The following is a 22193-nucleotide window of genomic DNA, read 5'->3' as shown; positions in this document are numbered from 1 at the left end:
AAACATAGAGCTATTGTAGTCATTGTAATATTTAGTTTTATTCATCCTCACAATATTTTATTCATTCACTTTCCGTGGCGAGAGTTGCTGGATTGCGGGAATCGATCTCAGTCAACTCTGAGTATAGTAAGCGGAGGGCAGCCTAAATTGTTTGCTAGCCAATCGCAGTGCAGAAGGAGACGAACAGCGCATCACACTCACACCCATACTTTATGACAGTTTAGAGTGTTCAACCAGGCAATTTGTCTTTAAAATTATTTTTTAACGTGTGTGTGGCCCGCGCACTGGTTTACCGTGCGGTCGTGAAGCGGATTCCCTGGTTCCGTTACTGCGCTGTCCCTCCGAGCGGCCAAGATGTGGAGAAGCTCCTCTAGGCTCCCCGTCGTGATGGACTCGTTGTGGCCGAAAAAGCGCACGATGTCCCGCAGGAACTCGTGGCTCGCTCCGGGGGACATGCTAGTGGAAGGGGCCCGCGCGTGACCCTCCCCGAACTGGAGCAGGGCCCCTAAAAGCAGCGGTATCAGAGCGGCCATGTGTCGCATGCTTTCCTAGGACAAGTAGTAAATTCTTAGAAGGTCCGGCAGGATTTGGTGGTCGCGCACGCGCACACTGCATTAGAGGACAACACTTTCCCGATGTGAGGCACGCGCTTTCTTCTGTGTTCTTCTGCCCCCACTTGGAATGCATAGAAGAGGAGGTCAAATTGTCACTTAGGAAGCTGGAAGTAGGAAAGCGGCAAGAATTAAGTGTCAGCTGTCCCCACCTACTGGCGAGACGGTGGACTCGCACTAAAAAACATAAAAAAAATGTATTTTATTTTTATAAAATCTTCGGTTTAAAAATAGGGCGGCCCGACGGTGCGGGTGGTTAGTGCGTCGGCCTCACGGCTCTGGGGTCCTGGGTTCAAGTCCAGGTCGATCCACCTGTGTGGAGTTTGCATGTTTTCCCCAAGCCTGCATGGGTTTCCTCCGGGTACTCAGGTTTCCTCCCACAGTCCCAAAAACATGCATGGTACGCTGATTATCCCTAGGTATGAGTGTGAGTGTGAATGGTCACCGATTCAGGGTGTCTGTCCCCTGCCTCTGGCCCGGAGACAGCTGGGTTTGGCTCCAGCAGCCCCCGTGACCCTAATGAGGATAATGCAGTTCAGAAAATGAGATGAGACAAGATTTAAGAATACAAGAGAGAAGAGAGAGAGAGAGAGAGAGAGAGAGAGAGAGAGAGAGAGAGAGAGAGAGAGAGAGAGAGCGAGAGAGAGAGAGAGCGAGAGAGAGAGAGAGAGAGCGAGAGAGAGAGAGAGAGAGAGAGAGAGAGAGAGAGAGAGAGAGAGAGAGAGAGAGAGAGAGAGAGAGAGAGAGAGAGAGAGACAGAGAGAGGGTTTAAACCTTTATAGGCAACTTACTGAACACATTGGATGCCATTGACAGCGCTCGATGTCCAATCTGGCAAATGAACATATGTTCCTCTAGCTCAGGGGTGTCAAACTCAAATGCACAAGGGGCCAACATTTGAAACACATTTAGAGTCGCAGGCAAAACAGGATGAAAATGTATTGAACACTGTAAATCTAAATATTTTTGGAACATAAATATGAATAAAAACAGACAGGAATATTCTTCTGAAACAAATTTAAACCTTAAATAACTTCTTTGTAATATTTTGCTCTCCATAAAAAAATACTTGTTAAATTATACAACTGAGAACTTAACTTAAACAACTTCGCATTAAAATAACATTCAAATTCTGTATGTACATATATATAAAATGGAGTTTAAATATCCCAAAAAAATTGCTCTCCTGAAAAATATCTCCTGTCAAGGTTCCAAAAGTTAGAAATATAAACATGCTACAAACCTGGATTATTGTTTTTCCATGATTATAATTATTATTATTCCATTTTCTTTGCACTTATGATTCTCATCTGATCATATGGTCCAAGTCCTGTCTTGTGGAGATTCTCAGGATGGACTGCAGGTGCCCATCAGTTAGACGACTTCTGTGCGCTATTTTGTTCATCTTCATCACTTAAAAGCACTTCTTACCCAAACATGCACAAGTTGAGCCCCATGAAGACGGAGCTGGGGCATTGTTCCAGGGATCGAGTGAATGAACTGGGGCCTGCAGTGTCGTACTTTGCCTTCGGTGTCAAATTACACTGTAGCTCAACCAGTTTCATCTGAATCTGCACGGACGCAGTTTCAACACCGACAGCAAATGGGGAGCGAAACAACTGAAGTCTTTTTTTGTGCTTCAAAGTCGCTAAATCGCAGTACAAAGCATGTTATGGGGAACACAGTTGTGCTGACTTGGTTCAACATTACCATATTTCAATGGCGGGCCGTCAGGGCCTTCAAGGCCTTCTCTGCAGGCCTAACAAATATCTGAATCATATATTATATTTTGTCCATCAATAATTATCAAATAATTTCCAAATGTGTGCGCCGGTGGGAAATTATACTTAGCCCCTTCTCCTTATGCGTCCTTCTGCTTAAGGATGGTGGAAATGACGTATTCCTCTCATATTTCCCAGCGAGCTCCGTAAAACGTACCCCACTCTCATATTTTTCAATTATTTCATGTTTTATGTTCATTGTCAACGGTTGCCTTTACTTTGCAAAAACCCTGCCGACCCATAGTAATATTGTTTACCTGGTATGTAAATGTAACCAACGTGGGGGAAAAGCGGGCGGGTGGGGAAATGCAAAGTCCGCTCAGTGGTCGTAGAAATATTGTATACACGAAACAGATGCAAAAAAAAGACTGAAATTTTCGTCGTAAGACAAGAATGTTGTATGATGCACGGCCGTATTATGAGGTATGAGTGTATGTCATTGCCTTCTCGCTGGCGTGAGTATACGTCATCGCTTTCACCAACGTTGATTGGCTAGTCATCGAGTAGGCAGGTCAAAACCAGAGTGAGCTAGCCTGAGCTAGCAAATTTCACCTACAATGGCCGACGCAGGAAAACAAGTGGATTTGGTTTCGGATTTGCTGGCAACGCCATTTTCCAGATGGGCTTTTACAGAAAATCATTAAGAAAGGGCGGTCAACTCTGAAACTGGCAACCCTGTTACAGCCGGGAAAAGAGTGTGTGCGCCACTTTCAGTTCGCCAACTACGAGCGCTACCCCTGGCTCATGGGCTCTGAGAATCAATGGAAATTGTATTGCTGGGAGTGCTTGTTATTTGCCACCAGTCGACATGGTGTTTGGAGCAACATTGGATTTGCAAATTTGACATGTTTAACCAAAGGGGCAACGAGACACCAAAGCTCTAACGGACACTAACAAGCAACGGTGCGCTCCAAGACCTTTGGAGAATCCCGAGTGGAGTTACAATTCAACAGTGGCGGTCCGTGCATTTTCTCGTAGCGCCTTCATCGAATCAATTCAACCCTCAAAAACGATTTTATGGCTATAAAACCTCGACTGCAGCTACAGCTGCAACACATTAAAAATAATCAATAAATCAATGCAAAAAATGGGGTACAATACACTTCCTAATAGCATTTACTGATTAAATACAAATAATGGAGCTTTTCGACATTACAACCGGGGCAGATATCCCCGGGAAAAGACAGCGATGGATAATGGCAAAATGGCAAAAATTGCACTAAAATGGGGTAAAATCCACTTCCTAGCAGCATTTAGTGATTAAATATAAACACTGGAGCTTGAATACAAACACTGGAGCTTAAAAACTAACACTGGAGCTATTCAAATATCAGAACCAAGTATAATTTCCCCGGGAAAAAGACAGCAATGAACGTCAATACGTTGATATACGTCCATAAACGAAATGGCAAAAAATGCACTAAAATGGGGTAAAATCAACTACTTAGCAGCATTTAATGATTAAATATGCAAATACTGGAGCTTTTCAGACATTACAACCATACCAGGGGGGTTGATTTCCCCTGGAAAAGACAGCAATGGACGTCAATTTATGGCTAGTAAAGGTCACTCAACGATGTGACGGTGAGTGCCAGAGAGAATTGGGCAACGCTGGTATTTCTGTCGGGATGGAATGTTACTGTCTTGTTCCGGGAAAGCATCAGGAAACCGTTTCTGCTGAAGCGGCCCTCTACATTGCCCGCGTCCAGCCACACAAAAGGAGCCACCGCCTGCGAATGGACATCCACCAGCAATTCTGTCTCGTCGCCACGTACTTTGACCTAAAGGAAAAGATCTTTCATTAGCTACATAAGTCCTGTTGGCTGCCAATCATGTCCAATCCATTAGTGATCCAAAGATTTTTAATATTTATAGGTCACTTGGAAAAATAATTTTTATCTTTGTGTCTGCAAGAAAGGGTGGTGGCGCGAGTGGTTAGCGCGCCGGCCTCACAGCTCTGGGGTCCGGGGTTTAAATCCTGGTTGTTCTGCCTGCGTGGGTTTTCTCCGGGTACTCCAGTTCCCTCCCACATTCCAAAAACATGCATGGTAGGCTGATTGGACACTAAATTGCCCCTAGGTATGGGTGTGTGTGCATGCTTGTTCGCCTCTGGCCCAGAGTCAGCTGGGATTGGCTCCCGCAACCCTATTGAGGATAAAGCGGTTCAGAAAATGAGATGAGGTATCTGCAAGAAATGGGTGATTATGAAAAGAATGTCTTGATTTCCAATTGAGTAAAAAAAAAGTTGGCGGCTCAGCGGGCGAGTGTTTAACATGACGCCCTTACAGTTCTGGGGTTGTGGTTTTGATCCCAGGTCGGTCCTTACTGTGTGAAGTTTGTATGTACTCACCGGGCTTGTATGGGATTTCTCCAGGTACTCTGGTTTACTCCCACATCCCAAAAACATGCATGTTAAGCTGATTATACACTCAAAATTGCCCGTAGGTATGAATGTGAGCGTGAATGGTTTTGGTCAATCGTTTGATTCTGTGTTTATAGCAGATGTAGTGCTGTCTCGCCACCAGGACCCCATTATCTCCCTCATTAAAAGAAGAAATGTTTTATTTCCATTCAACCCAATAAGAAGACATTTCTATGTAAGTAAACCAATGTCTCACGGTGATGTTTGGCAACAGCAGTCCTACAGCGTCTTTGGGCGAACACAAGAAGTGGTGATTGGCTGGACCGTACTGGGTGCCGTCTTTGTCCTCCAAGTGGAAGCTGAGTAGGCAGCTCTGGCGACTGCAGTTGCCACATCCTGCCAACAGGACGTCGATGGATCGTTTGAACACAGGGACAGCGCTCCCTCCCGGCACCACTGTGGATTCCGATCTTAGCGTGCAAATCGGATCCAAATTGCTCCATTTATATACTGACACCTGGTCAAAACAATAAGCAATTCAGATGGAATGTTTACACATTTAACCTTTTATATAGAGCAAAGAAAAATGTGTTATTGCAAGCAATAACCAGATTATTCAGTTTTTTTTAAACAGTTCATTCGTGCAAAATGGGCTCTGTTATCAATGTAAGTAAAACAGGAGAAGGTAAAAAATATGAATGTGGGGACAGTTGAGTGATATCACAAAGGAACATGGCCGAAACCTATCTACCAATTTTAGTGGAATTAAGTTGAGTGTTTATGTACGTGTGTATGTATGGTTTCTTTCAGCTACCAAATGTTTGCCTCCGCCTTCCTCACCCACCACGAACTCGCACTTGCCCTTACATATCTTCAGGATAGATGTTCAATCTAAAATTTTTTTTGCATGTCAAATTTATTTTATTGGTCTAATACAGGGGTGTCAAACATACGGCCCGCGGGCCGGATCCGGCCCGTCTGGTGGTTTGGTACGGCCCGGGGAAGAAAGCTGCATTGTATGAAAAAAACATGAATTTTCTTTATAATTTGTAGTTCTTGTGTTATCCGCTAGGGGGCGCAGTGTTTTAGTACGTGCAGACAACATGAAAGCATTATTCAGTTGTTCAAATTGCTTTCCAGAAGTTGAAAAACAGTGTTTTTAAGGTCCATCAGGACGGTACTAAATGTTTTTGGAACATTGTTACTATTTCTGTGATCAGTTTTATGTACAACACACTTAAATATATGTTTAATTGTGTAAAAGTTGTTAAAATTGCACATACTTTATTTATGTTCCTATGTTATTCTCTTGTTCACAATATATTGTTCATAATGTAAAAGGAAAATCCTGTTAATAAACATTTTGATAATTTACTCATTCTTTGCACTAATTATTAGTTTAGTGACTAATTCAAAGAAAAAAAGTGGGCTTATTGTTAGTTCTATGTAATTTTGCAATGAGTTTACTGGTCTGGCCCGCTTGATCTCAAATTAAGCTGTATTCGACCCGCAGACCAAAGGGAGCTTGACACCGCTGGTCTAATACATTTAAGTTGTGTCTAAATAACCCTAAAAGACCCTAGAGATGGTAAAGCGGTTAAGAAAATGAGGAGAGATGAGATGAGATGAAAAAGCAATGTGAGTAAAGTGTATTAGCATTTGTGCCAAATTCTCTTTTTTGAGCTTCAAATTCTAAGGTGAAAAATAACTGAATATGAGCCAATAGCATGTGGTAAATGGAATCTATTTGAAAAGCAACAATTTAAAAACAGTCCTTACCATGACATTGAGTTTGAGGTCTGGACTCAGATCAGAAATGGCATAGATGAGGAGGTCACCATTGTCCTCGAATGCGACGGGCAGAATGTCAGCGAAGAAGTCCACGGCAAAATAATGCAGCATTTTCCACTTGCCACCGAATTCTACAGAAGCACGAGGAGTGACGAGCGTCGCGGACGGACGCGGCCTTGGCAGGCTTACCGATGGACGACCAGGAGGGTCCCTGCCAAATGTCGTTGAGTTGCCAGTACAGGGCGCCCATTGTGTGGCCGAGGCCACCCTGTAGTTCGCTGCGACTACGCCGGTAAAATTCCGTCTGAATCTTCACGCACTGAGCTTGCATCACCTGAAAACATATGCGCATCATGCTCAGGTATGGACGTCCAACTCATCTTTTATGCACCACATCGTATTTGGTTCACATACTTCAGAGGGGCAAATAGGGCTGCCTCAGTGAAATGACTAATCTTAATTTTGAGAGTACAGTGATACCTCGAGATATGAGCTTAATTCGTTCCGGGACTGACCTCGTATGTCGATTTACTCGTACCTCAAATGAAGATTTCCCATAAAAATGAACTGGGAAAAAAATAATTCGTTCCAACCCTCCGATAAATCACTTAAATCAGGGTATTGGATTGGAAAAACATTTTTTTTGTTCTAATTCACCATCTATCAAAAAAGTAACAAATGACTAGTGGTTTAATAGTACTCAAATGTGCTAAAATTACAGGGATTTCGTAGAAGGGAAGAGAGACGGACGAAGAGAGAAGGGGCCACAAGGAGAGGGGGACTTTTTGGACGCCAACGCGCTCGAAAGATAACAAACAAATTTAAATGAACTTGGATTATAATGCAGACAGATAAGTTAACTTACTTTACACTCAACTTAATTCTAAATTTGTTTTAAATTTTTATACCTTTCTTCTCCCGGGTTGGCTTTGTTTGCCCCGCCTCCACCCTGACTTTCAGGGTACTCGGACGATTCGCCAAAAGACGTTTCGACGAATGGACGTTTCGCCAAAAAAATTAAAGTGTTCAATTTATTATTTTATTATACAAATAAAAGTGGGGATGTTTCTCATTGTGTTGTTTTATGTGCCGAGTTTGAAAAACATACACACACAATCCGGGAGAGCTTGCGAATCCCGTTTCGACAAACTGTCCGTCGGCGAAACTGTCCTTCGGCAAAACTGTCTGTCGGCAAAACGGCCGTCGGCGAAATGTCTTTCGGCGAATTGTCCGGTCACGGCCCAGTGCTCATAGAGACATTACACGAGGGAGTTGCAACCAGAAAGACAGTGCCCATGTTGTTCTTATGAGCAGCCTCTCGCGTCCGCTGTATGCTCGTATATCAAAATTTGTCTCGTATCTCAAGATAAATATTTGTCCGAAAATGTACTCGTATCCCAAATTGCTCATATGTCAGGGCACTGGATGGTAGGAAAATTGTCATTTCTGTCATTATTGAATGGGAGTTCGAGATGGTGGCGCGCATGGGTGCAGCGGCTCATTGCTCTCCAGTTCGTTCGTTGAAAGGCAAGATACCCAATTTCACGACTTACTACAAACTGACCTTCGATATCCCCGAGAACATCCGGAGATCTCTGGGATCTCTGTGGATATCCAGCCCACCCGAAGTACGCTGTAAAAGGCGAAGAGAAAGGAAGTAAAAGAGCGGATGCCGGGCGGCCATTGCGGCTAAGCTACGACAACAACCACTCCGAGCCCCGTTTCCTAGTATCTTTTTGACAAACGCCCGATCCATTACCCACAATTTTTTGGCGTGGATCTGCCTTCTACAGGCTGACTGAGGGAGGGCAAGAAGACAGTGAGAGGTATCGGTGAGGAAAGTACTATACAATTTTGTCATACGCAGCTGAGGGTATGATGACTATTAGGCTTTTTGTCAAGTCAATGATAACGACAATGCCTATGTCTGATTATTATAAAGCATCAAGTTCTATTCAAGATAGACTTATTTATTTTTTTCAAATGGAATAATTTGATAATTTGCATTTACAAGGACAGGTATACTAACTTCCTTATAATATTGACCCTAATTATGTGCTTTTGATTCATACAGTATCTCAGAAAACATACTTGTGAAGATTTTTCTTAAGATTTTCCCTTCAAAGTTACACATTTGTACTTCCTATTAAAACCATGAATATGGAGGGGAAAATTGGGAATCAGGGGGCGGCTTATACAAGAGAAATTGTAAAATTCAAAAATGTCAAGGCAATTTTTAGGGTGTTGCTTATACGTGCGGGCGGCTTATATGTAAAGTAAATACGGTAGGTATGACTTCACAAAAACGTCCATCCACCGCCAATATAAATGATTAACACAGTCCGAGACCACCGTCTTGCGGTTCAGTGTAAAAATAATAGGTGGAATGATATATTGTGTGAATAATTTCACATAAATTGCGCTGGAATATAAATCGCACCCTCAACCAAACTATTTAAAAAAAACTGACTTCAATCCGGAAAATACGGTAGATGTTTTATAATTTTTACAGCTTTTACAACTGTAAATCATTTAATTTATGTAGTCCTGGCTCTTGCATTGAGGACTCCAAGTGTTTTAATGACGTTAAAATTTTAGCATGAAGCCAAAGCACATAATTTACATTTGTGGGCCTCGCCAAATGACGTCATTGGCCGGATCTGGAATTGGGCCGCCATTTCAGCACTTATGTGCTAGCGAATCAGATTTGGTTTTGAAAATATAGGTCATGGCATATTACCTGTGTGAGGTAGAGCGTATGAGTGAAGCGGGTGTAGGGATTGCTGGAGTTGGGCAGGTGGTAGTGAATAGACGACTGCTTCAACATCTGCTGGTTTCCATCCAAATGATGCTGACGGTGGCTGGCGAAGAGGCTGTCAAACCTAAGGTCTTCTGGCATGGTCACCTGTAGAGGCAAAACACCAGAAGCCAAATGGATGAGGTTCAGGAATGACTTTTTGTACCTTCAAAATGTTGCTATTTATCAATGGAGTCTGGTGTTGTCTTCAGGAAAATTTGGAAATTAGTGTTTTCAAGAAAGAAAACAGATGCTTTAGTTTAACCCTTTCAAGAACACTGATCATTGTAGTGAATGGCTGTACATGTAAAATATTAAATATATAAATTAAATAATAAATAACAGCAATACTGTAATCCCTGGATTATCGAGGATAATGTAGACCAGACATGACCGTGATAATCGAAAAACCGCCAAGTTGGAACACTCCAATTATAACTACAACACTACATATTTTCGCGCCTATGCAAAAATACAAGTGTAGTGGTACCTCGACATACAAGTGCCCCGACTTATGAGCAATTTGAGATTCGACTAAAAATTTCGAGAAAATATTTATCTTAATACGAGACAAATTTTATATATTTATTGTAAGGTTAGATTAAACTTATTTTTGAGGGTCTGCATCGTAACCCAAGTTCATTTAAATTTGTTTGTTATGTTACGAGCGCGTTGGCGTGCAAAAAGTCCCCCCCTCTCTCACTGTCACTCTATCTCCCTTCCACGAAATCCGTCTAATTTTAGCACTATCAAACACATTTCAGTACTATTAAACAACTAGTTATTTGTTATTTTGTTAATAGATGGCAAATTAGAACACATAAAAATGTTTTTCCAATCCAATGTCCTGTTTTTTCAGCGGGGTTGGATAGAATTAACTTGTTTTTAGTTCATTTCTATGGCAAACGTTCGTTTGCGTTACGAGAAAATCGACATACGTATCTCGAGGCACCACTGTATATTACTACAATTGTATTCATTAAATATTACAGTTGTAAGCATTTGAAAAGACTGCTATGTATTAATATCTAAATCTAATCTATGCATACAAATGTAAGCACTTTAAATACTGTACTCACAGTGAAAATAATTCCTCTCCGCTCAATATAAATCCAATAATCCGGTAAATTTCCTAACCTGAAACTTTTGTAAGTAGAGGCGTTCATAAGTAGAAGTATCACTGTATTCTTCCATTTGTGATTTTTTGGTGCACGACGGGGAATACGAGCGAAAAGCATTTACCGGCAGGAGCGTGGCAAGTGATGGCCATGACTGGAAGCCATACTCGGAGGCCAAACGTGCGCGGGGAAAAGTGCGCCAGTCCCAGCAGTCAGTCTCGTAGCTGTAGAAGTGCGTGTCACCGTAGCGCGGGTCGTATGGGTTGTTGGCCACGTAGCCCTCCTGTTCTGACTCGGCTCCATTTGTAGGACTGGATACCAGAAAAGGACGAGTGGGATCCTCCTGGGAAAAGCATTAGTTCTGTAACAAAAGCATCGTTCTGACACCTCTGTACCTTTCAACCCTTCGTAGTCACTACAGTCAGGGCCAAAAGTTTTGAGAATGACACAAATATTACTTTTTCACAAAGTTTGTCGACACTTCTTTTTCAAGACCTCTGCAATTCTCCCTGGCACGTGGTCAATCAACTTCTGAACCAAAACATGACTGATGGCTGTCCATTCTTACATAATCAACGCTTGTTGTCCACCCACCACTTGAGGATTGACCACAAGTTCACAATGGGATAACGGGCTGGAGAGTTTCCTGGCCAATGACCCAAAATCTTAATGTTTTGTTTCCAAAGCCATTTTGTTATGACCTTTCCTTGATGGGAAGGTACTCAATCATCAGGGGAAAGGCATTTTTCATCACCAAATTGCCCCTGGATGGTTGGGAGAAGTTGTTCTCGGAGAACGTTCTGGTACCATTCCATGTGCATCCCTTGGTTTTTAGGCAAGACTGTGATCGAGCCCACTCCCTTGACCAAAAAGCAACCTCACACATGAATGGTCTGAAGACTGATGGAAGTGCTCATCTCATCTTCTCCAAACAATCCTTCTTCCAGATGCTGCAAACAATCAGAAAGGGGATTCATCAGAGGAAATGACTTTTCCGCAGTCCTCAGCAGTCCAGTCCTTGTAACTTCTGCAAAATACCAGTCTTTGCCTGATGTCCCTTTTTGTTGGAGAGAAATGGGTTCTTTGGTGCCCTCCTTGACTTCAAGCCTTCCTCCAAAAGTCTTCGCCTTACTGAGAGTGCAGACGCACTCACACCTGCCTGCTGCCATATCTGAGCAAGATATGTACTTGTGGTGGCGCGATCCAGTCGAAGAAACAACTTCAGGAGACAGTTCTGCCACTTGCTAGACTTTCTTAGGTGCCCTAGAGCCTGTTTGGCATCAATTGAACCCCTCTCCCAACCATCCAGGGGCAATTTGGTGATGGAGAATGCCTTTTCCACCAGGATGGAGCACCTTGCCATAAAGCAAATGTCATAACAAAATGGCTTAGGGACCAAAACATTAAGATTTTGGGCCCTTGGCCAGGAAACTCTCCAGATCTCCCATTGAGAACCCTAACACTCACCCTAACCCCTAACCCTCAGGAACCACAAATTCTGACAAACTAACTCCAAGTATTGATTATACAAGAATGGATGGCTATCAGTCAGGAATTGGTTCAGAAGTTGATCGACAGCATTCCTGGGAGAATTGCAGAGGTCTTGAAAAAGAAGTGTAATTTTTGGTGCGAGTGGTGTCTCTGTGTGTGACCTAGAACTGACTGGCGAGCAGTTAAGGATGTAGTGCACCTTATGCCTGATGTGAGCTGGAATGGGCTCCAGGCGCTGTTTAAGCGGCAGCCGGCGGCCACGGTAGCTTTGTCCACTCTTGTTCGTTTTGTGTTTTGCTGCTTTTGTGTTTTAATGATTTGATGATTCCATTTACTTTGATTTGCTTTGTACTTTGTGCTTTTGCTTTGCTGTTTTGTCTAAACTCCCCCTTGCTACTGCCACAATGTAATTTCCCGAATACGGGATGAATAAAGTTATCCAATCCAATCCAATCCAATCCCGCCAGCCTGACATGGATAAGCGGTGTGGAAAATGAATGAATGAAATGGTGACCCTGACAATAATTTAAAATAACTACACTAAGGTGATTTCACATATAGGAAATTAATTTGTCAATCAAATCTGGCTGTTTTAGGGTTAGCAGTTACTACTAATATACATTTTTACATTTTCAATCATAATCTTATTTTTCTAAATATTTTTCAGTAATTTATATTACGTTATATATGAATACAATGGAAAGAACAGATATATTAGTAATACTTTAAATTGTTCAGAGTATTTAACTCATGGTATACCTACCAGTGAACATTAATTTGACAATTACTAAAAAGAGTAATAAATAAATAAATCATCAAAGATAAATCATACAATATTAATCATTGAGAATTATGGGTTAAATCAAGTTGACCTGCTTGATGAGTGCCTTAATGTTGTCCACGTAGAGAGTGACATAGTCTTTGAGATAAAGAGTCCGCTGCCACCCGGGTATATTAAACCAGTTGGTGGCCAGTGCTGCTTCGTTTTCATTGTTTGCACTCCAAACAATCACCGATGGATGTAACTTCAGTCGCCAAATCTGCAAAAAAAAAGATTTTTGTTTGATCAGAAGAAAATAAAGAGGGGCAAACATTAAATATTTACTTTTTAATTTAAAACCTTTTTTCATTCATTCATATATATCCATCCTCCTTTCTTTCCTCCTTTTCTATCGCCATCGAAGCTAATGCTATATAGATTTGTAATATATATATATGTATGTATGTGTGTGTGTGCGTATGTATGTATGTGTGTGTGTGTGTGTGTGTGTGTATGTATGTATGTATGTATGTATGTATGTATGTATGTATGTATGAATGTATGTATGTATGTATGTATGTATGTACGTACGTACGTACGTACGCACGCACGCACGCACGCACGCACGCACGCACGTACGTACGTACGTACGTACGTATGTATGTATGTATGTATGTATGCATGCATGCATGCATGTATGCATGCATGCATGTATGCATGTACGTACGTATGTATGTATGTGTTTGTATGTATACACAGATATATACAGTGTTCCGTCGGTTATCGCGGTTAATGGGGACCGGACCCCATTCCTTTTGAATATTTTGTTTCCACCTATTGTAAAATGATGTAATTTATAATTTTAATTTAATACCTTTAATTTATTTACTTATGTTTTTCCGCGAAGCTCTGAGTCCGCGATAGCTGAAGCGCAAAGTAGCGAGGGAACACTGTATACACATACACGTACATTTTATATATATTTTTCATAAGACCTCTAAAAAATAGAAACATGAAATCATTTGTCAAGAAAGAACAATGAGCAAGACAGAAACTAAAATGTGAAACCCTTCTCACCTGTTGGTAAACCTCCTCCCTTACTGTGCGAAGGAAATCATTGTCGGTGGGATACATGGCGCAGGCAAACATAAAATCCTGCCACACCTAAAAGACAAATATGCAACAATAAAACGCCAGAGGTTGAAGAAACTCTAAGCCATAATTACCATGAGACCCAATTCATCACAAGCGTCGTAGAAGGCGTCCAGCTCGTAAACCCCACCTCCCCAGACGCGGAGGATGTTCATGTTGGCTTCCACTGCCGACTGCAGCAGGTTGAGGATTCTGATGGATAGCCGGAACATGACGATCCAAATAAAGCGCGCCTTTCTCGACATTGTGCGACTTACGTGGTGGGCGTGACTTGATCCTGGAAGGAATGCGCAGGGATCCAGTTGGACCCTTTGAGGAAAATTGGCTTCCCATTGATGCGGAAGTAAAAACTTAGACCCGTAGAGCTGACAATAGGCTCCTGGACAAGCTCCACCCTGCGAAAATACACCTGAGACACAAGTTTAGCATTTCAATGCATCTGTTGTACTGGGAGGGGTGAATAAGGTTCCTTTTACCCACCCAGTCAAAAGTTTAGTAATCCCTCAATTATTGCAGTTAATGTAGACCAGACATGGCCGCGATAAACGAAAAACCACAAAGTAGGGTCATCCCTATTTAAAAAAAAAAAAAAAAAAAAAAAATGCTGTTTTTTTTACTTCAAATCATGAGTCTTAGAAACAAATGGAGGACAGTGGCTTCTGCTTGTGATTTTCATCGTGAATTTTCACATTTTTATGAACATACAAAAAAAATTAACCAAAAAATATTTCCCCCAGAAAAAATAAACGCGATGAAGTCAAGCCACGATAGTTGAAACAGTGATATTCGAGGGATTACTGTCGTGTTTCACTGATCACATTTTTTGGCTCCCCACATAGATTCCAACACTCAGCTGTGGCCCTATACCACATTTTTAAAAATATTTTTTTGTTCTTTTAATGCTAAATTACTTCATAAGCACTTAACTGTAAAGTGCAGTAATACCTCGACATAAGAGTGCCCCCGACATACGAGCAATTTGAGATACTAGTGAAATATCAAGCAAATATGTTTTTGATATATGAGCATACAGCGGAGAGCGAAAGGCTGCCCATAAGAACATCATGGGCACTGTCTTTCTGGTCAAAACTCTCTCATGTAATGTCTCTACGAGCACTGGGGGGAGCATTGCATTTTTTCAGTGGGATTTTTTCCCGTTAGTCAGTGCGAATGGCGGAGTTTGTTGACTGATACGAAAGGAGTACTACTTCCCGGACAAGTTGGCAAGTGGTCGTGCGTTAAGCTATTGTGAGGACATTTGGGTGCATCATTTTCGGAATGTTTTGAAGGGTAGACAAAAGCAAACAACCCTCGATAGGTTGCATCTGAAAGTCAGGGTGGAGGCGGGGCAAATAGAGCCAACCAGGAGAAGAAAGGTATAAACATTTTAAACAAAATTAGAATTAAGTTTAGTGTAAAGTTAGATTAAATTTATTTATCGTAATCCAAGTTCATTTAAATTTGTTTGAATTTTCCTGTATCTGAAATTTCTCGTATGTTGTGGCACCTGTATGTCAAGGTATTACTGTATCATCATTTGCAGCCAACTGTCCCGATTCAAATGGTTTGGATGCCAAGACACTGGAAAGGTAGCCAATGAGCTAAAAAAAATCTACGTGTGTTCTTCCTTGACAGTAAATGAGGTGAGACCTTGGAATGTACGCTGAAAAGCTTTTTCCCATCCTGAGAGCAAACGGTGACCAAGAGACGGTAGAACGGTTGTCCGCCGAGACCAATGGGCCACCAGAGCTTCACCTTCCTACCCTGAAGGCAAAAGACTTTCATATTATATTTATTTATATTTATATTTATATTTATATTTATATATATATATATATATATATATATATATATATATATATATATATATATATATATATATATATATATATATATATATATATATATATATATATATATATATATATATATATATATATATATATATACATACATACATACATACATACATACACACACATATATACATACATACATACATACATACACACACACACATATATACACACACACACGTACACACATTGATCAATATAAACATTTTGGCGGTTAGGTTTTTTTGCCAAATCTGTTTTTTTTTTCTTCGTTAGTGTTGATTTCGTTTTTTTTAAATCATGCACTTTGCACAACTGCACACACTCGCACCGTATTGATTCTAAGGGCAAAGCTGTACTTGGCGTTGCCTTGGTGAATGTTTGTGGAGAAAGTGCCATGTGACTGCAGCTCTGGCATGTCCAGGGTGACCTGGACAGCGTTCATTAGCTGAACAGCGTCCACCAATGCGTCCACAACCAGCGTCCATGATGAACCGTTGGCATCTGCGGCACAAGAGCAAATTACTTAGCTTGGTTATTTGTTCGTCAAAATAAATGAAATAATTAACCAATTATTGATAGGGACTAATTGAAGTAAAGCACTGGTTACAATTGAAAACCAATTCATTTTTAATGGGCAGGTGAAGAACAGTGGTAATCTAGTGCAGTGGTCCCCAATTGAAAAATCTGAAAAATAAATAATGTTTTGAATCTCGCACTCCTACTTGAAATGAGAAAAGTTGTTGTAATAATACTTAATTGCTATTATGCTTAGATTTGCTTTTTTCCGTCGTGTATGTCGTCCGTGCACTGCCCCCTTTTTGTCTTAAATTGACACCCTCCCCATACGCCAGTCCCCAAGAAAATGGGAAGAGCTTTACTGCTGATCTCGTGCCATAATAAACATCCCTTCAAGGTCAATGAGTACAATATTGTTATTTTTTTTAAGCGAGTGTTATGAGGGTTATATCGATAGTATATTTTTGTCTTCTATTTGTTTTATTTCTTTTATTAACATTTTCATTAACAATAAGAGGCAATTTTGTGAGAAATGGCATGTGAATGCTTTGCTCACTCTATTCCAGGTAATTCTGGATTATTTTCGGGTCATTTCTTTAACACATGCTGCCATTGACGGCACTACGTCTAATCCATTTTTGAATGGGAGTGGCGAATTCATGAAGTTTTGGTTACTTGATTAATTTTGGGGTACTAACTTTGGATCATTCTGTCATTTCGGGTTCACTTCCCGAAAACTTTTGAATTTACAAGTCACTTCCTGTTTATATCAAGTCATTTCATCTTATTGGTAATAAATAGGTATTTTGGAAATAAATACTAGGTCTATTTTTGTCAACTGTCAGTAACTCCGATTGTATTTGGCAAAAACTACCGATCTTTTGTGTGTCTTGTTTACTTTAATTTTTGATGCAAAATCATTTAGGACAGTTAGAACATTTTGAAATTGAAAAATGTAAATCATTTGCCAATGGAATTGAACAGGCTTATTTTTTCACAAAAACAAATGTTTCAGTAGTAAACTTCTGTTACCTGAATATTGGTAACATTACAAAGTCATAACGGTGAGAATCATTCACAATATGTGGGCTTGGAAGCATGCCAAAAAAGTGGACGTAAAAGAAATATACCAATAATTTAACTTAATTTGAGATCAAGCGGACCGGACCAGTAAACTCATTGCAAAATTACATAGAACTAACAATAAGCCCACTTTTTTACCTTTGTATTAGTTATTAATACTAATAATTAGTGCAAAGAATGAGTACATTATCAAAATGTTTATTAACAGAATTTTCCTTTTACATTACGAACAATATATTATGAACAAGAGAATAACATAAGGACATAAATAAAGTATGTGTAATTTTGACAACACTTTTACACAGTTAAACATATAGTTTTAAGTGTGTTTAAGTGTAAAACACTGCGTCCCTAGCGGATAATACAATAACTACAAATCTTAAAGAAAATTCTTTTTTTTTTTTATACGATGCAGATTTATTCCGCGGGCCATACCAAACCACCAGACGGGCCTGATCCGGCCCGCGGGCCGTATGTTTGACACTCCAGGTCTAAAGTCAAGTGTTAGTTTGATCTAGGAGTTTTGCTTTTTCTTTTCATTTGAAATACAAATCACGGCCATTTTTCAGCCAAGACATACCATAGAGAGGAAGAGTGGCGAAGCGGTCGAGGCGCACCAGGTCAAAGGCGTGCAGGCGGACGCCTTTCCACAGACCGGCGCCCGGAAAGGACGGACCCCAGTCCCAACTGAACGAACTCTGAGCCTAGGTCACAAACAAACACACCAAAAACATGTCACCACAACAATTACATTCCAGCAAGAGACACAGGACACATCCTGCAGATGGTTTCCTTTTGGAAATTAAGAAGTAATTCACCACCTTTGATGGTGATGGACAGATCAGAGTTGTTTTTATGTTTTTCCATTGAGGGCATTATACATTTTCCATACTAGTTACCACTCACAACATTAGACTGTCCTACACGTAATGGCTTTAATGTTATTTCATATTGAAGTCATACACACACACACACACACACATTCCAACAACATGTATAGTAGGCCGATTGGTCACTCTAAATTGTCCCTAGGTATCAGTGTGAGTGTGAATGGTTGTTTGTCTCCTTGTGCCCTGCGATTGGCTAGCCACCAATTTAGGGTCTTCCTGCCTTTGGCCCAAAGTCAGCTGGGATAAACTCCAGCAGCCCCCCACGACTCTGGTGAGGATAAAGCGGTTCAGAAAATGTGATGAGATGAGAAAATATGAATAAAAACATTTTTTTAGCTTGCATTAAGCATTACCAACAGGCACCCACAAAAATGGTTAATTCATGCAGGGTGAGTGAAATTTTCAGATGCTTATTTTTGTTTGGACTCACTTTTCTAATGAAATTGACGTGACACTGCCCCTTTTGAACGTCGGGTGGACACTCAGGAGGGACGGCATAGGCGGAGTGAGCTTTCCTCCTCTGGGCGGCATACAAGATGGGTGACAGGAAGTCGACTCTTAGCACGTTCTTCTCGTCCTTTAGTAAATCTTGGATGGGAAAGACCTGTATGAAATGCATGAATTACAATGTTTCTTTTTTAAAGGACAATTATATAACGCATTGGATACTATTGACGTCGCTAGATGTTCGTAAACATTAGTTCATTGCTCAGTAAAAAAAAAAGATAACTTCAGAGTAACTTGGAGCTGAAATTAGATTGATTGCCATTTTTATTTTAATTTCACTATTTTACTTTTATTCATGTTGTACTAATTCATCTGTGACCCTTGTGAGGATAAGCAGTTCAGAAAATGAATTCATTCATAACTCTGTTAATAATTGGATGAAAACAGATAAATAGAATAATTAAGAAGTACAAAAACATTATACAGAAATCCCTTGAAAATCGTGGCTTCACTACATCGCAGATTTTTGATTTTTCATTAAAAATGTTTTTGTAAATTGATAAAAATGTGAAAATCCACGCTGAAACTTGCAAGGGGAAGCCACTCCCCTGTCTTCCGCTTGCTACTAGAAGAACACTAAAGTAAAAAAGAAACAAATATATTTTTAAATTTTAATAGGGGCGACCCTACTTCGCGGTTTTTCGTTTACCGTGGCAATGTTTGGTCTACATCAGTGCTTCTCAATTATTTTCTGTTGGGCCCCCCCTAGCAAGAAGAAAACTATTCGCCCCCCCCCCCCCACTTCCCACCGTGACTATAAATAAGATCATTTTATAAAAGTGTTATAGGTACAACATGTGAAATGTTGCACTCTCACAAACATGACAGAAGTAACAATGAGAGCGCCACTGCCAGCTACTGTTGTGGATGCGCAATTACACTTTATACTAGTACGGCCAAATAAAATCCTGTCCCCCAGGGTTACACCCCAGGGGGGCGCGCCCCACTCTTTGAGAAGCACTGGTCTACATTAACCACGATAATAGAGGGATTACTGTATATAAATGAGAATTTACACAGCCATTTGAGAGCATGACTGGTGTGCTGAGCCGGTTACATATAAAATAGTTCATTCCGTGTCTGAATACTTTTCCAGTAATATTTGTAGTTTACTTCACTACTAATGTACATATTATGCAACTACTACTCTACTGCATACTGCAAAGGCTTCTGCTTCAATCTAAAGAATATTACTGCAAAAAAAAAATCAATAACATACTCCGGGATACGGATGTCAACGTACATATTGTCGGAACATGTTGTCTGTCTGGCCCACTGATTCACCATTCAGCCAAACAGATGCTGCCGTGTCTACGCCCTCCAACACTAGAAGAACTTTCTGCTTGGATCTATTGGATGTGAAACGTTTAGAACAGGGGTGTCAAACATACGGTCCGCGGGCCGGATCCAGCCCGTCTGGTGGTTTGGTACGGCCCGGGGGAGAAAGCTGCATTGTATAAAAAAATATGAATTTTCTTTACAAATTTGTAGTTCTCGTATCATCCTCTAGGTGGCGCGGTGTTTTTTGTACGTGCAGACAACATGAATTGACATTTATTTATGTTCTTGTGTTATTCTCTTATGTTCAGAATATATTGTTCATAATGTAAAAGGAAAATTCTGTGAATAAACATTTTGATAATTTACTGATTCTTTGCACTAATTATTAGTATTAGTGACTAATACAAAGGAAAAAAGTGGGCTCATTGTTAGCTCTATATAATTTTGCAATGACTTTACTGGTCCGGCCCGCTTGATCTCAAATTAAGCTGTATTCGGACCGCAGAACAAATAGAGTTTGACACCCCTGGTTTAGAAGGACAATTCAGAGTCTATTCTATTTGAGACTCAAAGCAGTTAAGTAGAACGCGGAGACGAGACACTGCTGACCTCATTTCTTTCGAGACCACAAACATGGTAGCGTAAGTCCAGTTTTCCAATGAGATCCATTCATATAGCAAGTCATTGTAGCGGAAATAAGGGTCCTGAAAGACATGGAAAATATATACACGATTAATGCTAATGCCTTTCATAACATTCATTTTCAACACCACTCATCCTTGTCAGGTTGGCAAGGTGAAGGAGCCTATCTGACGGAATCTGCCTATTCGCCCTGACTGTCCAACACAATTTAATACAGTGGTATTTCGAGATACGAGCCTAATGCGTTCCAGGACTGAGCTTGCATGTCAATTTTCTCGTAACTCAAACGAACATTTCTCATAGAAATGAACTAAAAACAAATGAATTTGTTCCAACCATCTAAAAAAACACCAAAAACAAGAACATTTTAGAACGGCAACACGCTTGTTTACATAACATAAACACATTTACATAAACTTGGATTACGATGCAGACACTCAAAAATATGTTTAATCTAACCTTACACTAAACTGCGGGGAGAGAGACAGTGCCCATGATATTCTTATGAGCAGCCTCTCGCGTCCGCTGTCTGCTCGTATATCAAAATTTGTCTCGTATTTCAAGATAAATATTTGCTCAAAAATTTACTCGCATCTCAGATTGCTGGCGGGTCACTCGTATGTCGAGGTACCACTGTATACATATGTAGATCCGTAGTCAGCTGGGTTAGGCTCCAGCACCCCCCGTAACCCCAATGAGGATAAAGCGGTTCAGAAAATTAGATGAGAGATTAGTTTAAAAATAATACTAATACTAATAATATTATTAATAAAATGTGGTGGACCTTTATGAAGCCTTGTTGCTGCAACGCCGTGTGGACGCAGCCTGGCACCTGAGCTGGGAGAGACACCGACTTGTTGGAGTTCCACAACTTCCATTCACCGTCCAAGCTTTGTACCAAAGGAGCCAGACCAAATTGGCCCGACACTTTCAAAACGCCAAATGATGAAAGCAGTAAAACAAATGCGCGCGCTCCCATATTTATTTCATTGTTGAAAATTGACGAGAACTGATTTGCGTCATGTGACCGCTGTTTGCGCGTGAAAAAATAGCCATGTAACTTGGCGATCAGTCAACACGCTGCAACGACTAGAAACAACAAAAAAATTCTTATCTTGTATTTTACACAACACAAAAATACATTTAGAAAGCGGTGCGGCTGCGTGTACTTTCTACTTCCGCTAACTACTGACGCAGAGTACGCATGCGCAAATCTATTGAGAAGAGCCACAATTACTATTTTGTGAAATGATCAATGTAATATATCGCCATAAAGAAAAACCTTAAAAATTTCAAACTTAATGAGGTATTTTAAATGGCATGTTTTACTCATTTGTGTTGTAATATCCTCACCATGCCTAAGGTGCGATCTTTCTGTTCCAATGTTGTAGATTTCCTATACTATACCAAGTATGTACATACATATAACACAGGTGTCAAAGTGGCGGCCCGGGTGGCAAATCTAGCCCGCTGAAATATTTTGTGCAGCCCCAGAAAGTAAATGATGAATGCCGACTTTCTGTATTGGGATCAAATTAAAAATAATAATAGCATTTTTTAAAATATGTTTTTC

The 22193-nt window shown here is 40.6% G+C and overlaps 2 protein-coding genes across 4 annotated transcripts in view; both read right to left on the bottom strand.

Annotated features, from left to right (window-relative positions):
• Positions 1 to 689, bottom strand: part of slc39a8 (solute carrier family 39 member 8) — a 19568-nt gene extending 18879 nt beyond the window's left edge. Inside the window, exon 1 of the mRNA XM_077731337.1 lies at positions 294 to 689. Coding sequence (XP_077587463.1) covers positions 294 to 542 — 249 coding nt within the window. The 5' untranslated portion in view covers positions 543 to 689. The remainder of the gene's footprint in view (positions 1 to 293) is intronic.
• A 2801-nt stretch (positions 690 to 3490) lies between these two features.
• manba (mannosidase, beta A, lysosomal) lies at positions 3491 to 21813 on the bottom strand. Of its 3 annotated transcripts, XM_077730980.1 has the most exons (18): positions 21405 to 21813; positions 20588 to 20682; positions 19941 to 20046; positions 18621 to 18794; positions 17881 to 18004; positions 16030 to 16202; positions 15514 to 15627; positions 14121 to 14272; positions 13938 to 14055; positions 13789 to 13875; positions 12824 to 12991; positions 10585 to 10803; positions 9286 to 9450; positions 8110 to 8178; positions 6735 to 6879; positions 6534 to 6676; positions 5011 to 5271; positions 3491 to 4173 (listed from the first exon to the last, which is right to left on the bottom strand). In XM_077730980.1, the coding sequence occupies exons 1-18, from the start codon at positions 21597 to 21599 to the stop codon at positions 3949 to 3951; spliced, it is 2733 nt and encodes a 910-aa protein (XP_077587106.1). In that variant the 5' UTR covers positions 21600 to 21813; the 3' UTR covers positions 3491 to 3948. The 3 variants fall into 3 exon arrangements, with proteins under 3 accessions (XP_077587106.1, XP_077587107.1, XP_077587109.1); XM_077730981.1 differs by lacking the exon at positions 8110 to 8178; XM_077730983.1 differs by lacking the exon at positions 19941 to 20046 and having other exon boundaries at positions 21405 to 21554.
• Between the last annotated feature and the right edge of the window lie 380 nt (positions 21814 to 22193).

This window comes from Stigmatopora nigra, chromosome 13 (genome assembly GCF_051989575.1).
Source record: "Stigmatopora nigra isolate UIUO_SnigA chromosome 13, RoL_Snig_1.1, whole genome shotgun sequence".
Classification (NCBI taxonomy): domain Eukaryota; kingdom Metazoa; phylum Chordata; class Actinopteri; order Syngnathiformes; family Syngnathidae; genus Stigmatopora; species Stigmatopora nigra.
Note: the sequence above shows the minus strand (reverse complement) of the source record. Positions and strands in the feature narration are given on the sequence as shown.

Coding starts and splice junctions, on each gene's coding strand:
- manba (XM_077730980.1), bottom strand. CDS start 21,599: ATGGGAGCGCGCGCATTTGTTTTACTGCTTTCATCATTTGGCGTTTTG. Junction 10,804..12,823: donor TTAAGGCACTCATCAAGCAG/GTCAACTTGATT, acceptor TGCTTTTCCCAG/GAGGATCCCACTCGTCCTTT. Junction 6,880..8,109: donor TGTTCTCGGGGATATCGAAG/GTCAGTTTGTAG, acceptor ATATGTTTTCAG/GTGATGCAAGCTCAGTGCGT.